The sequence below is a fragment of the Gobius niger genome, assembly GCF_951799975.1.
Source record: "Gobius niger genome assembly, chromosome: 1".
NCBI classification, from domain to species: domain Eukaryota; kingdom Metazoa; phylum Chordata; class Actinopteri; order Gobiiformes; family Gobiidae; genus Gobius; species Gobius niger.
This window is the reverse complement of record NC_136852.1, coordinates 5,112,271-5,135,644: the sequence shown is the minus strand read 5'-3', so window position 1 is coordinate 5,135,644 and position 23,374 is coordinate 5,112,271. Positions and strand designations below refer to the sequence as shown.

At 44.0% G+C, this 23,374-nt stretch overlaps 1 protein-coding gene across 1 annotated transcript in view; it reads right to left on the bottom strand.

The window, feature by feature from the left end:
* Positions 1–23,374, bottom strand: part of LOC306977133 (FRAS1-related extracellular matrix protein 2-like) — a 222,201-nt gene that overhangs the window by 41,693 nt on the left and 157,134 nt on the right. The window contains exons 7-14 of the mRNA XM_079575315.1: positions 22,753–22,902; positions 11,770–11,979; positions 11,459–11,656; positions 10,166–10,330; positions 8,989–9,171; positions 7,448–7,578; positions 7,197–7,352; positions 4,875–5,178 (exon numbers count right to left, since the gene is read on the bottom strand). Of these exons, the coding sequence (XP_079431441.1) occupies positions 4,875–5,178; positions 7,197–7,352; positions 7,448–7,578; positions 8,989–9,171; positions 10,166–10,330; positions 11,459–11,656; positions 11,770–11,979; positions 22,753–22,902 (1,497 nt within the window). The remainder of the gene's footprint in view (positions 1–4,874; positions 5,179–7,196; positions 7,353–7,447; positions 7,579–8,988; positions 9,172–10,165; positions 10,331–11,458; positions 11,657–11,769; positions 11,980–22,752; positions 22,903–23,374) is intronic.

The window sequence follows — 23,374 nt, the reverse complement described above, 5'->3', positions numbered from 1 at the left end:
CTGAAATAATAGAAGAAAACATTTATTCATGTATTAAGTCCAAGGTTTTGATAAAAAAAAATACAAAAACATAAATCAATTGGACAGAAAATAATATAAACTTTGCAGATTTTCATAAAAGATTAAATTAAATTACATTTTCTTGCAGTTAAATAAAGTAATCTATGTGTTTAACCTATTGAAAAGACAAGGTTGTGCACTATCGCCAACATTTACAACAGTTCTGACCCAGTTTCTATCATTGTATTGCATCCCACCTTTTAATCTTTACTTGAAACAATAAGTCTTGACATTTCATGCATTGGTTTGATAATTCCATTTACGTCTTTTCACTGTGACAAACTAAACTTAAGTGTGACTTTAAAACGAAGAGTTGCAAATATGAAGAGTTATCGTAAGTGTCTTTAATTAGGCTCGGCTCGAGGGGCGAAACATATGGTCGATATGCGCTCGCTGCCAAAACAGTGACAACCTGAAGAGCTCGATTAAAAGACTACCTTTAATCTTCCCATCTGTTTCGCCGCGTTCGAAGCTTTCCGCACATCAGTGGTTTGTAAACACGAGCGAATGTGGCCAATTAGGGGGAGACGCTGCAGGTGGAGAGAGGTACGATTTGAATGTAGAGATGTGCGTTTACACATATAAAGAACAATGTATGGGGAGTTTTCCTTCATTTCATGTTTTCATATAAAAGTTACAAATGGCACAAAATGGTCAAAAATCTCAATATTTTAATGGATCAGGTTTACTTTGTCGACACATTAGATTAAAAGATTTGCTTAGGGAGGATTTTGGATATTTTTAGCTTGTTTATCTACTTATTAATGGGGGGAAAAAATAAATTCAAATAGTGCCTTGTTCTTTGAGGTTCTCACAGTGGCGGCTGGTCTGTCATGGGCAGTGGGGGTTTTAAGTTTAGCAAAATCCTGACTGTTTGCCAGCTTCATCATAGGTTGTAACAGTATCATAAATGTGTAGTTTTGTAAGGGTGTGGTTTTGATCTGACCAATGGCGCTCCAATATGGTACTATATATCATTAATTCAACCAATCAAAGACGCGCTATAATAGTTCTCCGATGGGCGCTTGGCCTCAGTGCCCATCGGAGATTAAAGCAGAACTAAGTAACTTGTTTACCTTAATAAATCCTTTCCGTAGTCCCTCTGGGGGTAATACAAGTGTTAAAGGGATGATCGGAGGGTCTTTCATCTCCCCCGGTGCCTCTCCAACTTGACTGCCACCGGGTCGGAGTCACCAATACACACTAATAGAATCACGAAGAAGAAGCTAACAGGCTAACGGGCAAAGCTAACTGCGGGCTAGCGCCACTTAAACAGTATTTACAGCCAAGTTTGAGCGAAAAAAAATATTTTCATTGTATAATTGGATGTACAATATCGCGAACACAAGCGGCCGAAATGAGTTTCCTTCGCAGGGTGTCTGGGCGCACCATTCGAGATTGGGTGAGGAGCTCAGTTACCCGGGAGGAGCTCGGAGAAGAGTCGCTGCTCCTTCACGTTGAAAGGAGCAGCTGAGGTGGCTCGGGCATCTGTTCCGGATGCCTCCTGGTCGCCTCCCACGGGAGGTGTTCCAGGCATGTCCTAGTGGGACAAGGCCTCGTGGAAGGCCCAGGACACGCTGGTGGGACTATGTCTCCGAGCTGGCCTGGTGTCGCCTCGGGGTCAGAACAGCTGGAGGAGGTGTGTGAGGATCGGGAAGTTTGGGCATCTCTGCTGAGACTGCTGCCCCCGCGACCCGGCCCCGGATAAAGCAGAAGAAAATGGATGGATGGGACAATATCCCTCTGTCCCTTCGTCTTTTCTGTCATCGTAGTATTTACTCTCCAAGACAGTTAATAAGTTAAAAAATCGCAACCTGCTACGTCACCTGATTACAGGTGAAAAACGAGGAAGCGTCTACTGTAAACAAACGCGAGTAACAGCTCTGAGCTCACGGACGATCGGAGGTAAAAAAATTCTCCTTTGAGAGACGGAAGAAGCTTTGTGTTGTTTCCTGAGAGGAGGTGAAAGGATTTAGTCAAACCAATGGTCTTTTGAAGTCCATTGAAGTCACGTCTAAACGGACTTTCCTTGAAGTAGCATTGCGATGCTAACTAGCTCGTCTGCTTTAGCTACTGCTTGTTTGGACAACCCTCGCCGACTTGGACAGTTATGTCCCAGGACGTGGACATTTGATGAAGAGAAGATTCAGGACTGTGAGGAGCTACGACAGAAGATGCGAGGGGAACTTCTTTCATTCATTCATTCATTGAGTGAAACATATGTTGAGCTCCAGGTGCTACAGGAGGAGGAATCTTGTCAAAACGTAGTCGGCACATTATTTCTGACGGTTTATACAGGTTTAAACCCGTGGCTCTGAGGTTCATAATGAAACCACAGCAGGTCTGGGACTAATACTATGCGTTAAATCAAAGAGGAAACACCTCCTGCCTTTGTTCTGTTGGTACAAAACACAAATCAGTGGTGCAAAACTAAAATATGTACAGTGACTACCTTTACACTTTCATTTCATTTAGTCAGAGGAAAGATATAAATTAATTCCATTCCTCTTTATTTCTTAGTTGTTAAACTAAACAATACGTTTAGTTATGAATATTCTGCATAAAATAATAATATTATAACTTTCTTTTAGAAGTTAAAAACAATGTTTATAAGTATCTTTTAAGATATAATTGAAGGTAGAGGCAACAGCGCCCCTGGTTTTCACATCAGCCACCACTGGGTTCTAAGGTAAATAAATAGTAGCAGATATCAAAAAATATTATTCAAATGTAAAAACATTGTTTTAATTTACAATTTCCCATTTAAACCAATGGAGAGATGTTGATTCAGCGCGATATTCAAACAGTTTATTGTGAATCCAAGTTTTGTTCATCCTTTTCAGGCAGAATTGGTGTTTTATTCCGGTCCGTTCGCGCATGTGAAGTAGCTTTTGCTGTTGGTAAAACATGACACAAACTCTGTAATTGCCTTGTCCTGCCTGGTTCCTCTGGGAAATGCCATTTGCCAGGAATAAATTAATAACTGAAGAATTAAATGAGCGAAAGTTGAAGAGAGCATGTAAACCCGTCTGAAAATCCCTCGGGTTTTACTCTGGAAAAAGAATGATCATCTTAAGGAAGAACATGACAGAAAACTTTCCAGTGTAGACTATACTTTAACCTCTTTAAGCTTTACCCAGATCTATGTTACAGCCTTTAGGCCAGAGGAACGTCTTATTTGAAAGCTAAGACCTACAAAACTCATCTTAACTGATCTTTCTCCTCGCTTTGTTGCCGCGTTGTCGTCACTTAAAAAAAATAAAGATAAATAGCATTGTCTTTTTTTTTCCTTTCCACTTTTTATCGTGTTTTGTGGCTTTTTCATCCTCGTTTTTCGTCACTTTTCTGCTACTCGTTTGTTGCTTTGTGGTCAAATTTCTATCACTTTTTTGATATATTTTTGTCACTTTTTTGATATATTTTTGTCACTTTTTGAATATTTTTTTGCCACTTTTCTGTCGCTCTTTTATGGCATTTTTGGCGTTATTTTGTCACTTTTGTGTTGCCTTTTTCAGCCTTGTTTTTCATGCACTTATTTCTAGTCTCTTTCCTTGAAGAAGAAGAAGAAGAAGAAGAAGAAGGAGAAGGAGGAGAGGGAGGAGAAGAAGGAGGAGAAGGAGGAGGAGAAGGAGAAGAAGGAGGAGGAGGAGGAGAAGGAGAAGAAGGAGGAGGAGGAGAAGAAGAAGGAGAAGAAGAAGAAGGAGAAGGAGAAGAAGGAGAAGAAGAAGGAGAAGGAGAAGGAGAAGAAGGAGGAGAAGAAGGAGAAGGAGAAGGAGAAGAAGGAGAAGGAGGAGAAGGAGAAGAAGAAGGAGAAGAAGAAGAAGAAGAAGGAGAAGGAGAAGAAGAAGGAGGAGGAGGAGAAGGAGAAGGAGAAGAAGGAGAAGAAGGAGGAGGAGGAGAAGGAGAAGGAGAAGGAGAAGAAGGAGAAGGAGAAAGAAAAGAAGAAGAAGAAGAAGAAGAAGAAGAAGAAGAAGGAGAAGAAGGAGGAGGAGAAGAAGAAGAAGGAGAAGGAGAAGAAGGAGAAGAAGAAGGAGAAGGAGGAGAAGGAGAAGGAGGAGAAGGAGAAGGAGGAGAAGGAGAAGAAGAAGGAGAAGGAGAAGAAGAAGAAGGAGAAGGAGAAGAAGGAGAAGGAGAAGAAGGAGGAGAAGAAGGAGAAGGAGAAGGAGAAGAAGGAGAAGGAGAAGGAGAAGAAGGAGGAGAAGAAGGAGAAGGAGAAGGACAAGAAGAAGGAGGAGAAGGAGAAGAAGAAGAAGGAGAAGGAGAAGGAGAAGAAGGAGGAGAAGAAGGAGAAGGAGAAGGAGAAGGAGAAGAAGGAGAAGGAGGAGAAGGAGAAGAAGAAGAAGGAGAAGGAGGAGAAGGAGGAGAAGGAGAAGAAGAAGAAGGAGAAGGAGGAGAAGGAGAAGGAGAAGAAGGAGAAGGAGAAGGAGAAGAAGGAGGAGAAGAAGGAGGAGGAGAAGGAGAAGAAGGAGGAGAAGAAGGAGGAGGAGAAGGAGGAGAAGGAGAAGGAGAAGAAGGAGGAGAAGAAGGAGAAGAAGGAGGAGAAGAAGGAGGAGGAGAAGGAGGAGAAGGAGGAGAAGAAGGAGGAGGAGAAGGAGGAGAAGGAGAAGGAGGAGAAGGAGAAGGAGAAGGAGAAGGAGAAGGAGAAGGAGAAGGAGAAAGAGATTTGGGTAAAGCCAAACTGGACAAAACGTGCTCAGTTCAGGTGGGGGTTAAGAGATTAAAACAAAAATGGAAACCAATGGGTGTTTTTACGATATATGAGTTTCTTACATAGTAAAAACTATGACATAAGTAAAGTAAGTGTAATCCCTGACCTTCCTCCAGGCTGATGCCGACGATGGGGCTGCTCAGCTCCAGACCCTCCTCTCCGTCCGAGTTGACGGCGCGGGCCGCGCACTGGACCCGGGACCCGGCCTGGAAGTAAACCGAGTCCAGGGTGATGAGCTTGGAGGAGGTGAAGAAGGTGTTGAAGTCCACCTCCCGCACGGGGCTGGTGACGCCGTCCCGGCCGGAGGGGGCGCTCACGAGCCAGCGGTACCGGGTCAGCGTGTTGTTGATGCTCTCGCTCACGCAGATGGAGCCCGTGCGGTCGTAGTCGGGGTATTTGGGGTTGCAGGCCTGTGGGGAAAACACGAAAGACGGTGGGTGAAGTAGCTAATGTTTAAAGCCTCATTAAGCACTTCTATGTCACGTTTTGTTTGATTTCTGCTTTGCACTTTTGACATTTTGTCCATGAGCTTCACGATGTCGTCACAGAAATCGTTTTGACTTGACAGACGGCTGAAAATGCCTAGAATAAAGGGGGACAACAAAAGAGTAATTTAACCTATACCATAATTTTTCTAGTCCCATGTGTTCATTCATAGTTTAATGCAGTGGTTTCCAATCCTTTTTGCCTCGCGTACCCCTTGAGTCGTGGATTTATACTCTGAGTACCCCCTACCTTGAGGATTTTGCCAATGATATTATAAAGTGACCAACTAAATGAATATTATACAGTATTTAACAGTGTGTTCAAAATTAAGCTAAAATACTCTCAAAATCAAACCATTTACTGAAAAACATAATTAAAACTAACTTTCCTTTGAAATTCACATTGAAATTCGTTTTGAAATTCTCCTTCTTTTTTTTTCTGAAATAATTCCAAGTACCCCCTGCTAAGTGCTCAAGTACACCCAGGGGTCCCCGTACCCAGAGCCGTGGGAAGATATTTTAGTTAAGGGGTGCTGAGGGACAAAATTTACCCCCAAAATACTTTTTCTGTGCATAAATCCTGTTTATTAACTTTTTAACTCCCGCCTGAACCGAGAGCATCACCTCATTTGAAAGAACTACACAACTAAATTGATCTTTCTCCTCACATCAGATTTTTTTTTTGTTGGGCAGTCATTTTTGTCAAATTTTTGTTACTTTTTTCTCACTTTTTTGTCAAATTTTTGTCCATTTTTGTCATTTTTTGTAAATTTTTTCTCACTTTTCGTCAATGTTTTCTCACTTTTTTCACATTTTCATCCTTGTTTTCATCTCAGTTTTGTTGCTATTTTCACACCTTTTTTCCAGAAGCTTTTGGATTGGGGTAAAGCTGGAGAAATTGTGCTCGGCTCAGGTGGGAGTTAAGGGGTTAGTATTGCCTGCGGTTCCACCAGGATGCAGTGCCCTCAGCACCCTGGGTTCCCACGGCCTTGCCCGTACCCCTGGTTGGGAAACACTGGTTTAATGTCTTCAATGAATCACAATGGAAATAGTGTTGAAAATGTGTATTTGCTGAACTTCCATTTCCATGTAAGCCTGTGTTTTTTGGCATTTAGATCATATTAGTTCCATATAGAACTGTCAATGGTTGAGGAAAGCCCTTCTCTTTGGTCCTCGTGGCAGAGAGCTGACATTGCTGTAATACAATGGCCGGGGCGACACCAAAAGACTTTGGAATCAGGATCCGAATGTGGCTTCAGAATTCGTTTAAACTGCTAAAAGCCTGGCTCCAAAGAGTTTTATTTATTCTAAAAATCGCTATGACCCATGACTGGGTTATAGGGTGATATTTTTACCCACGCTGGTTTTTGCTTTCTTTCGATCGTGTTAACCTCTTAACTCCCGCCTGAACCGAGAGCATTTTCTCCAGTTCAGCTTTACCCAAATCCTGTAGGTCAGAGTAATGCCTCAAATTTTTGCCATTTTTTCATCATTTTTTTTGCCACATTTTTGTAAATTTTTAGTCAATATTTTGTAATTTTTTCGTCAAATTTTTGTGACATTTTTGTGACATTTTTCCAACTTTTTTGTCATTTTTTTGCCCAATTTTTGTCAATTTTTTGTCAAATTTTTATCACATTTTTGTCCTTAAAGCCAAACTGGAGAAAATGTGCTCGGTTCAGGTGGGAGTTAAGGGGTTAAACAGGACGTGTGCAAAGTAATAATTTTTCAGATTTTAGGGCCTCGTTCCTGACACAAATTAGCTTTAAAGGCCTTTTCGGGAAGATTTTTGACATTTACACAATTTGTTCTCAAAAAATTTGCAGTTTTTCAATACGATTTTGGTCAAAATGGATCCAAAAGCTCTTCATGCTTCGTGGAGTGGACACCAAACAACAAAAACTCATAAAACAAGTGTAAAAGTGCTAAAACATGCTCCGTACGGTGACACAGATGACGGGGTATCCGGCCGGCGGGGCGTGGTCCCTGGGGTGGTCCGGGTGGTCGTAGTGGAGCAGGGACACCACTCTGGGCACCGAGGGGAAGGTCACGTCCGCCATGCTGTTGGTCTCCTCGATGTAGATGATGGCTTTACTCAGCTGCACCGACAAACAGGAGACGGGACATTGAGGATCTTCATGTTAAAATGATTAGGGTTCAGACGGGCACAGCCGGGGGTCAACACGAGCATCACCTTTGTCTCCGCCACCATGTTCTCGTCCGGCCTCAGGTGCACAGTGAAGGCTTCTCTCATTTCCCGAACTCCGTCGTATAAAATCTCCACTTCCACAAAATGCACCGTCTCTCCGTCTTTGAAGACAATTTCTGAAAAGACAAATGGGACAATGGGTCATGGAGTCAGACGCCATCTTGTCATAGAAGGGGGCGTGGCCTTGCGAAATGTACTTATTTATCACGTACAAATAAAGTCAAGTCTAAATCGTGTCTGTGTGTGAATGTTTATTCACAGCAGATTGTTCAGTAGAAGCAAACAAGTGGCAGTCGTAGCTAATTATTATTATTATTTATGTATTTATGGGCTGTTGAACCACTTTGCTCCTCTCCATGTCTTTGAATCTTTATATAGTAGAAAACTATATCATCCATCCATCCATTTTCTTCCGCTTTATCCAGGGCCGGGTCGCGGGGGCAGCAGTCTCAGCAGAGATGCCCAGACTTCCCGATCCACACACACCTCCTCCAGCTGTTCTGGGGGGACCCTGAGGCGACACCAGGCCAGCTCGGAGACATAGTCCCAACACCGTGTCCTGGGTCTTCCACAAGGCCTTGTCCCACTAGGACATGCCTGGAACACCTCCCGCGGGAGGCGACCAAGAGGCATCCGAAACAGATGCCCTAGCCACCTCAGCTGCTCCTCTCCATGTCTTTGAATCTTTATATAGTAGAAAACTATATCAATAATTCTGCATTTGTTAAAGTAGTTTTTGAATAATTAGAGAAAGGATAATGCGGGCGATTCCAGAGACACCGTCTGTATCTAGACCGCCTTAGCTCTGCCTGATCCCGTCAGATCTCGGAGGCTCAGCAGGGCCTGGTCGGTGCTTAGATGGGAGACCGTTTGCAAAACCACCAGGAAGCCTGGGGGTGGGCTGATGGCACAGACTGTTTGCCTCGCTCCTGTGAGTCTGCCCCAGGGCAGCTGTGAGAGCCTAGAATGCTTAAGGAAGAACACAAGGAAGCGCGATGTAAAGACCACTCTCAATGTTGCCGGTAATAAACTACGCCTCAGTCGACCGCTTCTCTTTTTATAAGCGACGCTTAGCAGCAGTGACCATGGAAGGAAGGTAACCATCCTTGCACCCGGCACAAGATCAGGCACAAATAGATGTAACCCAAACACACTGACACCACACATGAGGAACGCCACAACAGATTATCGCTTGTGAAACTACCATTGCGCCACATATCTCCAAGCTTGAGGAGCTCCAATTTGGGCAAGTATTGAGCCTGTAAAGTCCACCCCGAGCTTAAAGAGGCTCTACAATATCTCAAAATCTATAGGCCACAGACGCTTGTATCAACTGAGATTAGAAATAAAAAACCCAGACCAGAACACTTTTGAAATCATTTTCTCCAACTTACACAAACATAAACGTAGAGCATATATTTCACTCCTGCTGTGGGAATGCTCAGCTTTAGTTGCTTGAGCCAAAATAGAAAGAGTAAAAGTAGTGTTCAGGAGAAAACTGCCGGTGCAATGACAGAAGTCCTCACCCTGGGATATGGGGTGGTAGTCTTCTCCGGAGGTGGCCGACCCGTCCTTGGTGTGAACCCGGACCACGGACACTTTGGAGGTGTCACCCACGCGCTGCACCGGGATCTTCACCGTCGACACCTGACCGCTCTCCTTCGGCTCCATCACGCTGAACTTCGTCTCCCCGAAGCGGATGATGGACTCTGGGGTAGAACAGGAGTCACACACAGTCAGGCAGGACAATGTCGTATTCAGCCAATGTTAGATCTTGTATTACCGTAAATAGTCTAATATAGGCCGGGGCCTGTATTTACTCAAGGGCATCTAGGACCAGGCCTTTATTAGAACCAGGCCACAATTAGAGACAGGCCTCTATTTTTATTTGAGCAAAACGGACGACCAGGAAAACGAAGAAAAACGAGATTTGTGTCCATTTGCACCTAAAATATTAGGTTCATTTATTAATTAACTTTGCAAACCCTCTCCCAGCGGCTGGAACAATGACGCCTTTTATGTTGTCGGGACAACAGGAAGTGTTTCGTTGCTGTTAGCGGAGCTTTGACATCAATGTCACTGCAGGTTTCTGTTTTGTTTTACCGCAGACCGGATTATTTGTTGTTATCTTGTGTAAAAGGCGAGTTTAGACGGAGCGTTTGTGTTTGTGATCGATCATGAGACTGACCCGAGAGAAGACGAGACGCTCGCGCTGATCGGAGGAGTTATTTTGAGGCCTGGGACTGACCTGCACACGGAGCAGCTGGACGTGCTTTGAAGATGCGATGGTGACTTTATTAAAACCCTGGAGGGTCACACAACATTTGTTGCCCTGTTTCCAAATATAGTCACAGGAGGTTTGAAAAGTGGCTAAATCTGTGTCAAAGTTAGGCTCGGATCAGCTCCTCCGCAGCATCCCCATCGGCCCGGGTTCCCGTTTGTTTACTTCCTGCACGTGAGTTTTCATTTACACCAGTATGAGACAAATTCCTAACATGGGGAATATTTCTACCGCTATAGTTTCTAATAAAAGCCCCGGCCGCTAATGGAATACAGGCCAGTATTAGAGAATTTACGGTATGTGTATCATGTGCTAAACCAGGACCTAATCAAGGTAATATAACAAAATGTATGTACAACCAATAACAGTGGAACATTACAACAATACCGTGTGGTACAACATTAAGAAGTGTATCCACTCACTGTCAGAATCGTCCTGAATCCTGATGAGCGTCTCGTTCTGTTTGCCCACGGACGCCCCGAACGGAGAGTCGCTCCTGGCGCTGCCCAGCACCAGCCGGAGCTCCTCCTGCTCCTCGTACTCCGTGTCGTCCACGATCTGCAGCACACAGGGCTTCTCCCGCTCCCCTGAAAGCCACACAGGGAGAGGGGTGACGAACAGGACAGTAACTGAGGAAATGTGCGAGTAAGAAGAAACTCGAGGGGCGAGAATGTGGAATGTTAGAATATTATTAATATCTATTACAGTATTAGAAATGACAAATTTATTATGCAAAAGACAGAATACGGCATGAGTAGATGTGGGCCATATGTTGTAGATAGAAGATAATATTACTGTTTGAACATATGCAAATTTACAATAACGAGTTTATCTCCAAATGTCAAGAAATGTGGGAAAAATGTTGAAAAATATAGTGAAAAAAAAATGGGGGAAGAAAAAGATGGGAAAAATTGGGGGAAAATAGGAAAAAATTTGATTTTAACCCCTTAACTCCCACCTGAACCGAGCACATTTTCTCCAGTTTGGCTTTACCCCAGTCCAAAAGCTTCTGGAAAAAAGCTGAGACGAAAACTATGATGGAAATGGGACAAAAAAGTGAGAAAACATTGACAAAAAAGTGACGAAAAATTGATGAAAAAGTGGCAAAACTGTCACAAAAATGTCACAAGAAATTGACAAAAACTTGTCGAAAAAATGACAAAAATGTGACAAAAAAATGACAAAACAGTGACCAAAAAAATGACAAAAATGTGACAAAATGTTACAAAAAATGACAAAAATGTGATAAAAATTTGACAAAAAAATGACAAAAATTGACGGAAAAAAAATGACAAAAATGTGACAAAAAGTTACAAAAAAATGACAAAAAGTTACAAAAATGAGTTGAATACACAACAATCAAATGATGGGAAAAAAATGTGATGACGTGAGGAAAAAGATCCTCTCGGTTCAGGCGGGAGTTAAGAGGTTAAAAAAGGAAAAATAGGGGAAAAAATGTTACAAATTTTGGAAAAATAGGAAAAAATAAAGGATAAAAAAGTTTTGAAACCACCAAAATTTGGGAAAAAATGTAAAGTGTTTTTTTTTGCCCTTTTGTAGTTGTAGGACAATGATCTTTTTGCAGCACATTTTTTCATATTTCTGATGATCATGGTTTCATTGTTATCGAGAAAATACTGATGTGTGATCAAACAAAACACAGTAAATAGATTCTGCTGCTGATCCACTTTTGCACATGAGCAAACGCTTCTCACCTGGCTGGAAGGTGATGATGGAGGCGTCGGTGTTGGGTCTCTCGGTGAAGTCCATCATGACCTGAGCGGAGCCCTGGCGGCTGTAGCAGCGCACGGTCGACCTGTGGCTGATGTCGCCGCTGCGGAACACGACGGCGGACACTCGGCCCGCGCTCTCGGACGCCACGTACAGCGGGTCACGGAACTGCACCTGCGGCACTGCACACAACACATAGAGCTTTCGTTCTTCTCAGTCATCCAGGTGTTTATTTCTATCTTCTGGACTAAAACAAAGGAGGATTTTGTGTATGTTTTGTGGCCGCCTCACTCACAGTCGGAGATGGAGTCGTTGATGGTCACCGTGGCTCGGCTCGGCTCCCCCAGGATGCCGTTCATGGGCATCCTCAGCTGCAGCAGGAACCTCTCGGGCCCCTCCAGCACCGGCTGGCCCAGGTCATCCAGGACGGTGACCCGCACCCTCTGCACCGTGACCCCCGGGGCGAAATCCAGGCTGCGGCTGATCCCCACGTAATCCAGTCCAGCTGCACGAGGCGGGAAAACACACAAGAGGTCAAGTACAAAGAGTGATATCATAAAAAGAGAAAAAAGAAGAAAAGCTTTAATTGTCCACAACAGGGAACATAAGGAACTATAAAACACAACAATTCAACAATAAGTTCTGTTCATCTTTCTGTTGCAGCATCCATAAATCCTCAACACTCTCTCAAAAACCATTACATCATCAAAACCCCACAAAAGACATGTGACACATTTTTAACACACAAGAATCCATCTTGAACCGCTCCTGCCTTCCCCGTTCCAATCCGAACCAAAAATGGTCTGGGCCAAATAGACACTAATTAACAATGCAACGAAAAAACATGAGGTGCTGGAACTTAACAACAGTTGCCGGACTAACTGTGTAGTTATACGAAAATAATGCACGCTAGTTATCATCAGAATTTTCACTAACCATGATATAATATCGGCTGTCAGCCGATCTAATGCCGAAAAACGGCTGATATCTCCAGAACCAAAAGTAATAGAGGCTTCCCGTTTTTTGCATTGGAGTCTTAAAATGAGCTCCCACAACTTCCGAGGCCTCAGGAGCTGACAAAATCACAGTGCAAATCTGGCACAACTTTATAGACCTCATAGTCAGGTTTTTCTGACCATTAGCCTGTGTATTTGTCATGAATAAACAACCAAAATATAAACTGTTACGGTGAAAAGATGCTAACGTTAGCTGCTAACCTTTAGCTGGAGCTGTTAAATGACCGACAGCCTCCTCCCGAATAATCCAAGCCATTCATGTAAAATCCATGTGAAATATAAAGTATCTGACTCGTATTTATCCATAAATATTCCACTGTCTCTGAGTTTGGTTGGTTTTTATCACAGAAATACATTATTCCCGGAGTTTAGCAAACTTTTAGCAGGTGTAGTCACTCAATCTGCTGGCGCTTCGGACACCTGCCTGTGACCTACTTTCGGCGTATCTGAGCTCACGCTGGAGTGATTTTTTTTGTGATGATAGTTTGAATTTTAATTTAAATGCCAAATAAAACAGTCGGTCTGTTTCATAAAATAAACGTTTGTAACAATAAATACATTCAGAAAAAAACAAAAAGAAAACATCCGCACGCCGCATGTGTCCGAATCGCCAACAGAATCAGTGACTATATAGTCGACTATATAGTGCCCCCTGCTGACAGATTTACAGTTTAGAGGCTTCATACACAGGATTATGGACAAGACTTTAATAAAAATCGGGCAGAAATATTGGCCAAAAATGTCGGCATCGGCCTAAAAAAACCCTGTATTGGTCGACCTCCACACACCAGAGTTTTTAGTTAGTAGATTTTAGTTAGTGCTTTCTATGGTACAAAGAAAAAATCCAAAAACAATCTTTAAATGCTCTCCACATTTTCAACCACCGCCGCCTTTTACTCCTCATGACTTAGAAAAGACTTATTACACGCAGCCAGATTCCCAACCCTCTCCCCGCGGCTCAGATCCGGGTCGTACGTTCAGGAGGACGGAGCCGAGGGCAAAGGGTGAACGCGCTGCATCTTCAAAAGAACAGGCAGCGAAACGACCTTCCACGCCGTCCGCGAGCTTCCGGACCCGAGCGGGACGTCTTTCATCGGCAAATTCGACTTAACATGTGATGGCGGAAAGTGGTTTCGCCGCATCCTTTCATCTCTGACGCAGCCGTACAGTATATCTATAAATGAAACATGAATAACATATGAGAAGCGTGAGAGGGCTGACTGTGAAGTGACGGGATGGGCGGGTCTAACCCTCCATCTGATCCAAGCAGTTTCATACAGATGTTTAATGGGAGAAAAGCTCTTTACCTTCATGAGGTTGAGCCTCTTTCTGTTTTTATGTCAGCTCTGAAACACACTTCTGCTTTGAATTAAGTCAGGGCTTTTGTCATTTGAATTTCCCATTCTTTTGTGCTGTTGTTTTTGGTCAACAATTATGTTTTTTAAGCGCATAATAAATAAAGATGGATCGGATTAGACAACGTCTTTAGGGAAATACTGAAAAATGACCATCTACATTAACGAATGTCAGCATTTAAAGCAGAACTATGTAACTCATGCCCCTAGAGGCCATAAGCGCCACTGCAGGTGTCATAGCAAGTTACGTTTCTTACTCATTAATTGTCCGTGAGACTGCAAAAAGGTAATTAACTCGACTAGTATAAACATCTCAATTTGAGCACAATAATCCAATTTTTTGTTGTTTTGACTAGTTAAGAAGTTCTTGGGCATTTGTCCTAGATTATTTCACTTGTTCTGAGATGTTTCTGACTGGTATCAATACATTTCGTCCTTATTTCAGGTAATTTTCTGGGGTAAGAAAATTTTTCTTATCTCATTGGCAATTTTACTTTCTTATTTCAAGTGAGATTTACCCTAGAACTGGTCTGAAATGTCCTCAAACAAGCAAAGTAAACTTGGTCCGATCAGGAAAAGTGTCTAAATGAGTGAAAACCGCTCAAAACAAGATACATTTCCTCAATTCCAGTCATTTAGGCCAATGCTTTATACCAGGGGTCGGGAACCTATGGCTCGCGAGCCAGATGTGGCTCTTTTGATGATTGCATATGGCTCGCAGATAAACAAAATATTCTCACTTGTTTTAATCCATCATCGATTTTTCACTGCGCATTATTTTAATTGGATGATACTGGCCTACGTTTGCCGTTGCTGGGTAAAACAGGTAAACGCCCCCTTTTGAATCAGTCTGCTCGGTCATTAGCTCGGTCAAAGCTAACCCTTCGACGAAGAAGATGGCGAAAAGAAAAAAAGACGACGAGTATCGTACATTTCAGAACGAATGGAACGAAGAATTCGCCTTTGTGGAGAGAGCGGGTTCTGCGGTGTGTCTAATTTGCAATGACAAAATTACATCGTTGAAACGGTCGAATGTAAAGCGGCACTTCGACACGCGCCACGCTACCTTTGCAGCAAAATACCCTGCGGGAGACAGCAGAAAGAAAGCGTGCCAAGAGCTTCTGAGCAGGGTGCAAGCTAGCCAGCAGCAACTCCGCGTATGGACCCGGCAAGGTGACTATAATTCAGCTAGCTTTGCTGGTTCTTTAGCAATAGTGAGGAACGGAAAACCATTCACAGATGGCGAGTATGCTAAAATGTTCATGCTGGATGTAGCCAATGAACTTTTTGATGATCTTCCGAACAAAGACAAGATAATCAAACGGATACAAGACATGCCTCTGTCGGCAAGAACTGTTCATGATCGTACCATCGTGATGGCAAACAAAGTGGAGGAAACGCAAATGAAGGACATAAATGCAGCGCCGTTCTTTTCTCTGGCTTTGGATGAGTCAACAGACGTGAGCCATTTGTCGCAGTTCAGCGTGATTGCAAGATATGTTGTTGGTGACACACTGCGCGAAGAAAGTCTTGCTGTTCTGCCATTAAAAGGGTCCACAAGAGGTGAGGATTTGTTCAAGTCTTTCATGGAGTTTGCTCAAGAAAAAAGTCTACCTATGGATAAACTTCTCTCAGTGTGTACGGATGGTGCTCCGTGTATGGTAGGGAAAAACAAAGGATTTGTGGCGCTTCTCCGTGAACATCAAAATAGACCCATCCTAAGTTTCCATTGCATTATACACCAGGAGGCACTTTGTGCTCAGATGTGTGACAGGCAGTTTGGCGAAGTGATGTCGCTGGTCATTCGTGTGATCAACTTTATTGTTGCCCGAGCCTTAAATAATCGCCAGTTTAAAACACTGCTGGATGAAGTTGTAAACAACTATCCTGGTCTGCTTTTGCACAGCAATGTGCGTTGGTTGTCAAGAGGGAAGGTACTTAGCCGTTTTGCGGCTTGCCTGAACGAAATCCGGACTTTCCTTGAAATGAAAGGCGTCGTGCATCCTGAGCTAGCCGACACCGAGTGGCTCCTCAAGTTTTACTATCTCGTAGATCTGACTGAACATCTGAACCAGCTCAACGTGAAAATGCAAGGCACTGGAAATACAGTGTTATCCCTTCAACAAGCTGTATTTGCTTTTGAAAACAAGCTGGAGCTTTTCATCACGGATCTTGAAACAGGTCGTTTACTACATTTTGAAAAACTGAGCCAATTTAAAGATGCATGCACAGCAAGTGAGCCCACTCAAAACCTTGATCTCCACCAGCTATCTGGCTGCACATCCAGTCTCCTACAGTCCTTCAAAGCACGCTTTGGAGAATTTCGTGAGCACGCTCGTCTTTTTAAGTTCATCACCCATCCAAACGAGTGTTCACTGAACACAGCCGACCTGAATTACATCCCTGGTGTCTCCGTCAGAGATTTTGAAGCAGAAGTGGCTGACCTGAAGGCCTCAGACATGTGGGTGAATAAGTTCAAGTCACTGAATGAAGATTTGGAAAGAATCACACGACAGAAAGCGGAATTGGCGAGCAAGCACATGTGGACAGAAATGAAAAAACTCCAACCCGAAGACCAGCTGATTCTCAAAACTTGGAACGCGCTTCCTGTCACATACCACACACTGCAGCGTGTGAGTATTGCTGTATTGACCATGTTTGGGTCTACGTATGCATGTGAGCAGTCATTCTCACATCTTAAAAACATCAAGTCCAACCTACGATCACGTTTAACGGATGAAAGCCTCAACGCTTGCATGAAGCTTAACCTCACCAAGTACCAACCCGACTACAAAGACATCAGCAAATCCATGCAGCACCAGAAGTCGCATTAATGGTGAGTGTTATAACTACATTATTTAAAAGAATAAATTCAGAGGCTTATTATACTGACATTTAGTTGAATTCACTTTTAAAATATATTATATGGCTCTCACTGAAATAAATTTAAAAAATTTTTGCTTTCATGGCTCTCTTAGTCAAAAAGGTTCCCGACCCCTGCTTTATACTTTTTGCAGTGATAAATACTACGCTGACAGAAAAGACAAAGGGAGAGCTGGATATTGTACATCCAACTACACAAAGGAGATAATTATTTTCAAAAGTGGCGCTAGCCCGCTGTTAGCTTCTTCTTCGTGATTCTATTAGTGTGTATTGGTGACTCCGACGCGGTGCGGGGAAAGTTGTAATTGTGGTTTTCTGGCCAGAGACACCAGGGGGAGATGAAAGACCCTCCAATCATCCCATTAATCCTTGTATTACCCCCAGAGGGACTATGGAAAGGATTTATTTAAAGGTAAACAAGTTACTTAGTTCTGCTTTAAGATGATCTAGTGTCCGATTTGTTGGACTTCTATTGACACATCTTTACATACTGTACTTTTCCATTACTTAACATCCTATCTCACTGGAAGAGAGTTGCGTAGACATTGTGGAGACTGGCAGTCTTCGCAACCTCTCCAATACGTTGCCTCTCTCCGCAGCCTGGAGACGACCGGACTTCAAGTCGCTCCGGAGTATAAGACGCACTAGTGTCATTAAAATGCGTGATGAGAACAACAGGCTGAATAGGCGTACGGTTTGCTAACGTGACACATTACACAACAAACTAAATAGGTGTCTGTTATGTTAACGTCACATAAACAGTTCAGATACTAAAGCATAAGGAACAGACCACTGCACCGGTGACAAACCTCTCCCACCAACATGTTTTTCAAGCTCTCATTTGCGAAGTCGTCCCTCTCGCTGTGGCCATCAAGCTTTTAGCCCAGGATTAGCGATGTTTTGTTGTCTTCTAAGAGCAACCTCCGCTTCTCGCTCACTCCTAACTTTCTTTCTGCTGCTCGATTAGCCTGTAGTGCCCTCTAGAGGCATGTGAAATTATATATTGGAATATATTGGAAAAAAAATCACATTTTTTTTTAGTCGCTCCGGAGTATAAGACACAGCTCCTGCCAAACTATGAAAAAAAGTGCGACTTATAGTCCGGAAAATACGGTAGTTGGAGACTCGTGTTGCCGCTAGTCACGTCTCACAGATTGATGACAACAAATGTTTACAACCTCGCCACGACTGCTTGAGACCGCGTAGACCTCTCGGAGACCATGCGGAGACTCTGCTGAAATCAAACATGATCATTTTCACCGAGACGACCCTGAGACTCGCCTTATCTACAGGGGACGTCTCGGAGACATCGCCATGACCAGCAGCGACTCGAGTCTCCAACGACCTGTCAGAGCCGCTGAACCCTATCATCGTGTCACTGAGATACTGCCTAACATCATGGCAAGCAAACTGCTCCTCTGAGTCATCCTCACCTCCCAGAAGATCACAGCTCTGGAGGACATTTTTAAGAGGCCTTCATTTAGCCGACAGCTCTCAGGAAATGTGACTCATCCCTGTTATCGTCCGGGAGGAGGAAAAGGTGCATTAAAGCGTGCACTCGTCAGCTGAAGAACAGTTTGGTGCCTTAAGCCATTAATGGGCCTCATTCATGAACATCTTCTTTAAAAAACTCTTAAAGGATCTGGATCATGCTATTTTAGCCATCCCAAAGTAAAGGATAGGCATTGATATGACTCATATGTCATTTCTTCCTTTGCAATGATTATTCTTTTAAGATTATGACCTTAAAGGGAGCTCTGCTAAGACATTTGAAGGAATTTACAGTATTTTTCACATTTCTATGTATTTTAACAGGCGTTTGAGCTCTGATTTGGGTCATAATGTTCCTCAAAATCATCTCAAGGGCCAGAGTTTGATAATGGAGGGCCAGTTTTGGACCCCGGGCCTGATGTTGCCTACCCCTGCCGTATAAGGACAAGGAATAAAAAACACAATTTAACAAGAGAAAACAAGGAGAAAAACAAAACAAAAGCATCAGCACCACCAATGCCGCTTGTGCCAGAGTTCGAGAAACACCGAAGTTGTATTTTTAACAACCAAATTTAACGTTTTTATCAGAACTCGTGAGTTTAATTGGATGCGGACGGGAGCGAGCCTTGAGCGAAACCCGGCATATTTACCGCGCCGGCCGTCTGTTCATTAACATGCGCTGCCCCGTTCAAAATAAATTCACGAATGAAATTTGCGATAACCTGACCCACACCTATGACCCAGATACGTGAGGAAGCGCGGGCTTTGCATCTGGCGGCGTGTGATTAGCCGTTTTCAAAGTTATGAGGAGAGAAAAAAGGGTCCGGGATATCGGTATTCAGCGGCGCGGGAGCCTGGGGGCGGGAGATAATCGGCGGCGTGAGGGGGGAAGGCTGCACGGGCCGGGTTTAAGTCCAAAGAGCGCAGCAGACGAGCAGAACTATCACAGCGCATGCCAATAGAGGCGCCCCACACACACACACACACACACACACACACACGCACACGCACACGCACACACACACACACACACACACACACACACACACACTGACTCCACCGGTGATAACGGGCCTGTGGGGGAACAAGGAGAGCCGCCTTCATCTATATTCCGTCGGGGAACCTTCAAACCTGCTGCTCTTTGCAGGTGTAGAACATTTTGTACTGGGACTAAACAAGTCGGTGAAATGTCGTGGGGTTTGGCGCAGGGTGGGGGGAATTGGGAAACCTCTGGCGTCTGAATTGTAATTGTTCTTCGTGTGCGACGATATCAGGGTCTGAGAACCAGAATCTTCTGCCTGGACGAGTCCCTCACCCTCTGTCCTGAAGCTCCAACGAGGACTAAACGGTAGCTCCCTGTCTGCAGAGGGACTCCCATCAGCCCTGGGTCCATCTATAGTCTGTCCATGGGAGTGGATCTCTCCTTCCATGTGGTTTTCTCTGAGGTTCCTCCTTTCTCCCACTGGGTTTTGGAGTTTTTCCTGCTGCGAAGGAGAGTCTAAGGGGCAACTACCCGCCTGCTGCTGACGGTTCATTACATTTGCTTTTTGTTTCACTGTTTTAATGTTTGGTGCAGCCAAGGCTGGGTTTCAATTTGTTCGATACAAGTACTTGAAAGACTGTTGTGGAGCGGAGGGAGCTGCGCAGGAGGTGGAGGTGGAGGAGCTGATCAGTGAAGGACACCATGCTCTTAAATAGGCACAAACCCAGGAGGCGCTTCACCGTTTCAGAGGATCAGAGGATCACTGAGGCAGTACTCCAGACTAACACCTAACACCACGCAATTATATTGTACAACTGCACAATGACAAGTAAAGCACTTACTAATTTACTTTACTTATTCCCGCCCGCCTTTAAAGTATAGTAAGTAAGGGTATTATGCTTTTTTCAATCACATAGCACCAGTCTATATCACACTACAATGATGACCAAACCGTCTGTTGGTCTGTAAATGCAGTAAATTAGAATAAATGCCTTGTATAAAATGTCTCTCTCAAAATGGCTGTAGTGAATGTCTTGAAATAGGCCTCTGTCTCTTTAAGAACCTCTGACCCTTTCAGACACGCCCCCTCCACACGCTGTCTGTGGCATCAGTGGGGAGGGGGTTCTGCTGAGGAGCAGTGGTTGGTTACTCGGCTGGTGACGAAAGCTCGGAGGCGTCTCCAGGAGGTGGGGGCGTTCCTAGGAGGACTCAGGCAAACCTGTCCCTAAAATGGCCGCCATCAGAGTTTTTACAGATTACTCAAAAATACGTGAATGTGCCAAGGCAACACTTCAGGCATGTTTTTAATGAGGGAATGACATAATAACATGATGTAAAGCTTGAAAAAGTCGATTTTGCATAATACCCCCCCTTTAACCAAGCACATCTTCTCTATTTGTTGTTTTTGTTGCTTTATTCAAGAAGCTCTAGATTCGGGTAAAGTCGAACTGGAGAAAATGTGCTCGGTTAAGGCGGGGGTTAAAAGGTTAAGACTGAACTTGACTGACGATACCGATACCTGACCTGAACAATACTTGTTTCGTTGCCTTTACTAAAATATTTGTCATAAAAAGAACCAGAAATCAGAGCAATAACTACATTTATTCCATTAAAAGACAATTTCTTTTAAACTTGTATCATTTATTTGAGCTGCAACAACCAAGTCACTTCCTTTCTTGCTGTCCCTGGACCATGATGTAAACACGCCAGCTTTCTTTGAATATTGAAGTATTCTCTACAGCAAATACTTATAGCAAATACCAAACCCTTAACGATTCGGATTTGACCAAAAGTATCTGTACCCGAACCTGTAAACTCTTCTCTTCTGCCTGAATTCTCAAATAACTTTCCCTAATCCCGGCGTCTCGCTCCTCAGTTTACCGCCCGCCCGCCCCCCCGTCCCCCCCTCCCTTTTGGAGCGGTCTTGGGCGGTTTCCATGGCGACGCACGCTGTTGACTGCCGGCCAAACGCGGCGTGACAGGCCGGCGGCAGCGCTCCATTGTTCGGGCCGGTTTTACATGTGTCTGGACTGGTCGCGTCTGTCAGAGCGCGGCGCCTCCTCGCATCAGTGTGTCGGAGAAAACTGCGGCGGTTTCGTCAAAAAAAAAAAAAAAAAACGCTACGATTTTGGCGATTCCTGGTGCATTCCTTCATATTATAGTCATGGCGTTATTGTTCACGTGAAAGAGTCTGAACGAGCGGCAGTGGCTCGGCTAACGGAGTCGTTTCACAGCCTTTTTTCTACCTTTTTGTTTAGTTTAGCAAAGGCTTGACTGGTCTGGGTTCACTTATTGATACTGTTTCGGACTAAACAAGAAATACTTGCGGTTATGGCCGTCCCTGTCGCTCAGGAGTGCACTGAGAAAAGTGATATCTTGATATAATAAGATATTTCACATTAAAGGGATATTTCAGGATTTTTGACATAGGGTCTCATTTCCTCGTTATCCAGAGTGTTGCTGATTTATGGAGATATTTCTTTGTAATTCAAGCAGTTCTTCTGTTTGAAGAGTTTTGTGGCGCTAGGCTAATGCAAGGCTAGCGCATGTCTATGGTATCAGCTAGCCTGCATTAAAAACAGTGTGACCCGCTCCACAGAGCACCTGAGGCAAATCACTTGTAACACCAGACTAACCACATAAATGTCTGTGTCCATAGAATATTGTTTGGAATATAACTGACCTTGCATCACATGAATGATCGCATTTTGAGGGACTATTTTCTAGCAGATCACTCCGCCACCGCGTAGCTTATACAACCACGAAGCTGATGCTGCTCAAATATAAGGTATTTTAAATTATTCTATGGACACAGACATTTATATGGTTAGTCTGGCGTTATAAGTGATTTGCCTCAGGTGCTCTGTGGTGTTTTTAATGCAGGCTAGCTGATACCATAGAAATGCGCTAGCCTTGCACTAGCCTAGCGCCACGAAACTCTTCAAACATAAGAACTGCATGAATTACAAAAAAAATATCTCCATAAATCAGCAACACTCTGGATAACTAGGAAATGAGGCCCTATGTCAAAAATCCAGAAATATCCCTTTAAGGAGAAATAGAATCACTTTTCTGAATCAAAGTGCAAAAATATCTGTTTCATGAGCAACTCGATCAACTGGTTTAAATGCTGAGGACACATTTGGTTGTACAGTTGTTGTATTTTGACAAATAAAGCACCGTTCAATAGTGTCTTAAAGCAAATGTCACTCAAACGTTTGCAAGCGATGATGTCATCGCTCTATCCAGGTCCAATGAGACTTACATCCACTGTAATGGGACATCGCCGTGTTTGGCCCGCGATCCACAGGCACTGTTCACAAAAAGCTTGGACACCCCTGAACTAGAGGAATCTCAGTGTGCAGCTGCGGGATTGCTGCTCATGTGTGTTCATTAACTGTCCCAAACTAAAAAAATAGGACCTGAAAGTAGCTTGGTTATCATCTGTGTGTCACGTAACCCAATAGTCCCCCTATAATAATCAATCACACCGATACGTGAGTCGTGGGACAGCCCCGCAGTGAGTCCCGTGTCGCTCTGTGAGCACCTACCCTCGGCCGACACCGGGCTGGTCTTCCGCGAGTGCACGGTGACGCTGCCCGCCTTGGACAGGTCCGTGCCCGTCCTCCACACCTGCACCTCCACGTAGCCGTCGCTCTCGTCCACGAGGTAGTCCGTGTTCCCCAGGTAGAAGATCGGCGCTGGAAGAGAAAACAAGAACGCTCAGAACCTCCGCTTTAACAGCTCCCTCACACTCACGCCTGTTTGTACAGAACAGAAAACCGCCTGATGCGTTTACAAAGCAGAGTCTGTAATAGCGGTTTGAGATTACGACGCTGATTACAGGAGGAAGACACGAGCGAATGCTTTAAACGCAGCTTTTCAACGCGGTAATTACGGCTTTCAACACTTTCCAGCTTCCTGAAGATCAGCCGACAGCAATATCCAAGAACAGTTGACAGCAGCGGGCCCGAAAGAGGGTGATTTCTGTTTATATATCGGCTCAATGAGGAGCAACGAGGAAGATTAGAATGTCATAAACCTCTTCAAGCGTTTGTAAAGCTTCACTTCCCTGGAAGAAGAGGTTTATACTTCAGTTTATCTCCTTGTATTCTCCTCACGGCTGCTGGAGCGACGTGTCTGAGGGGAACCAGGATTTGAATTAGGAGACGC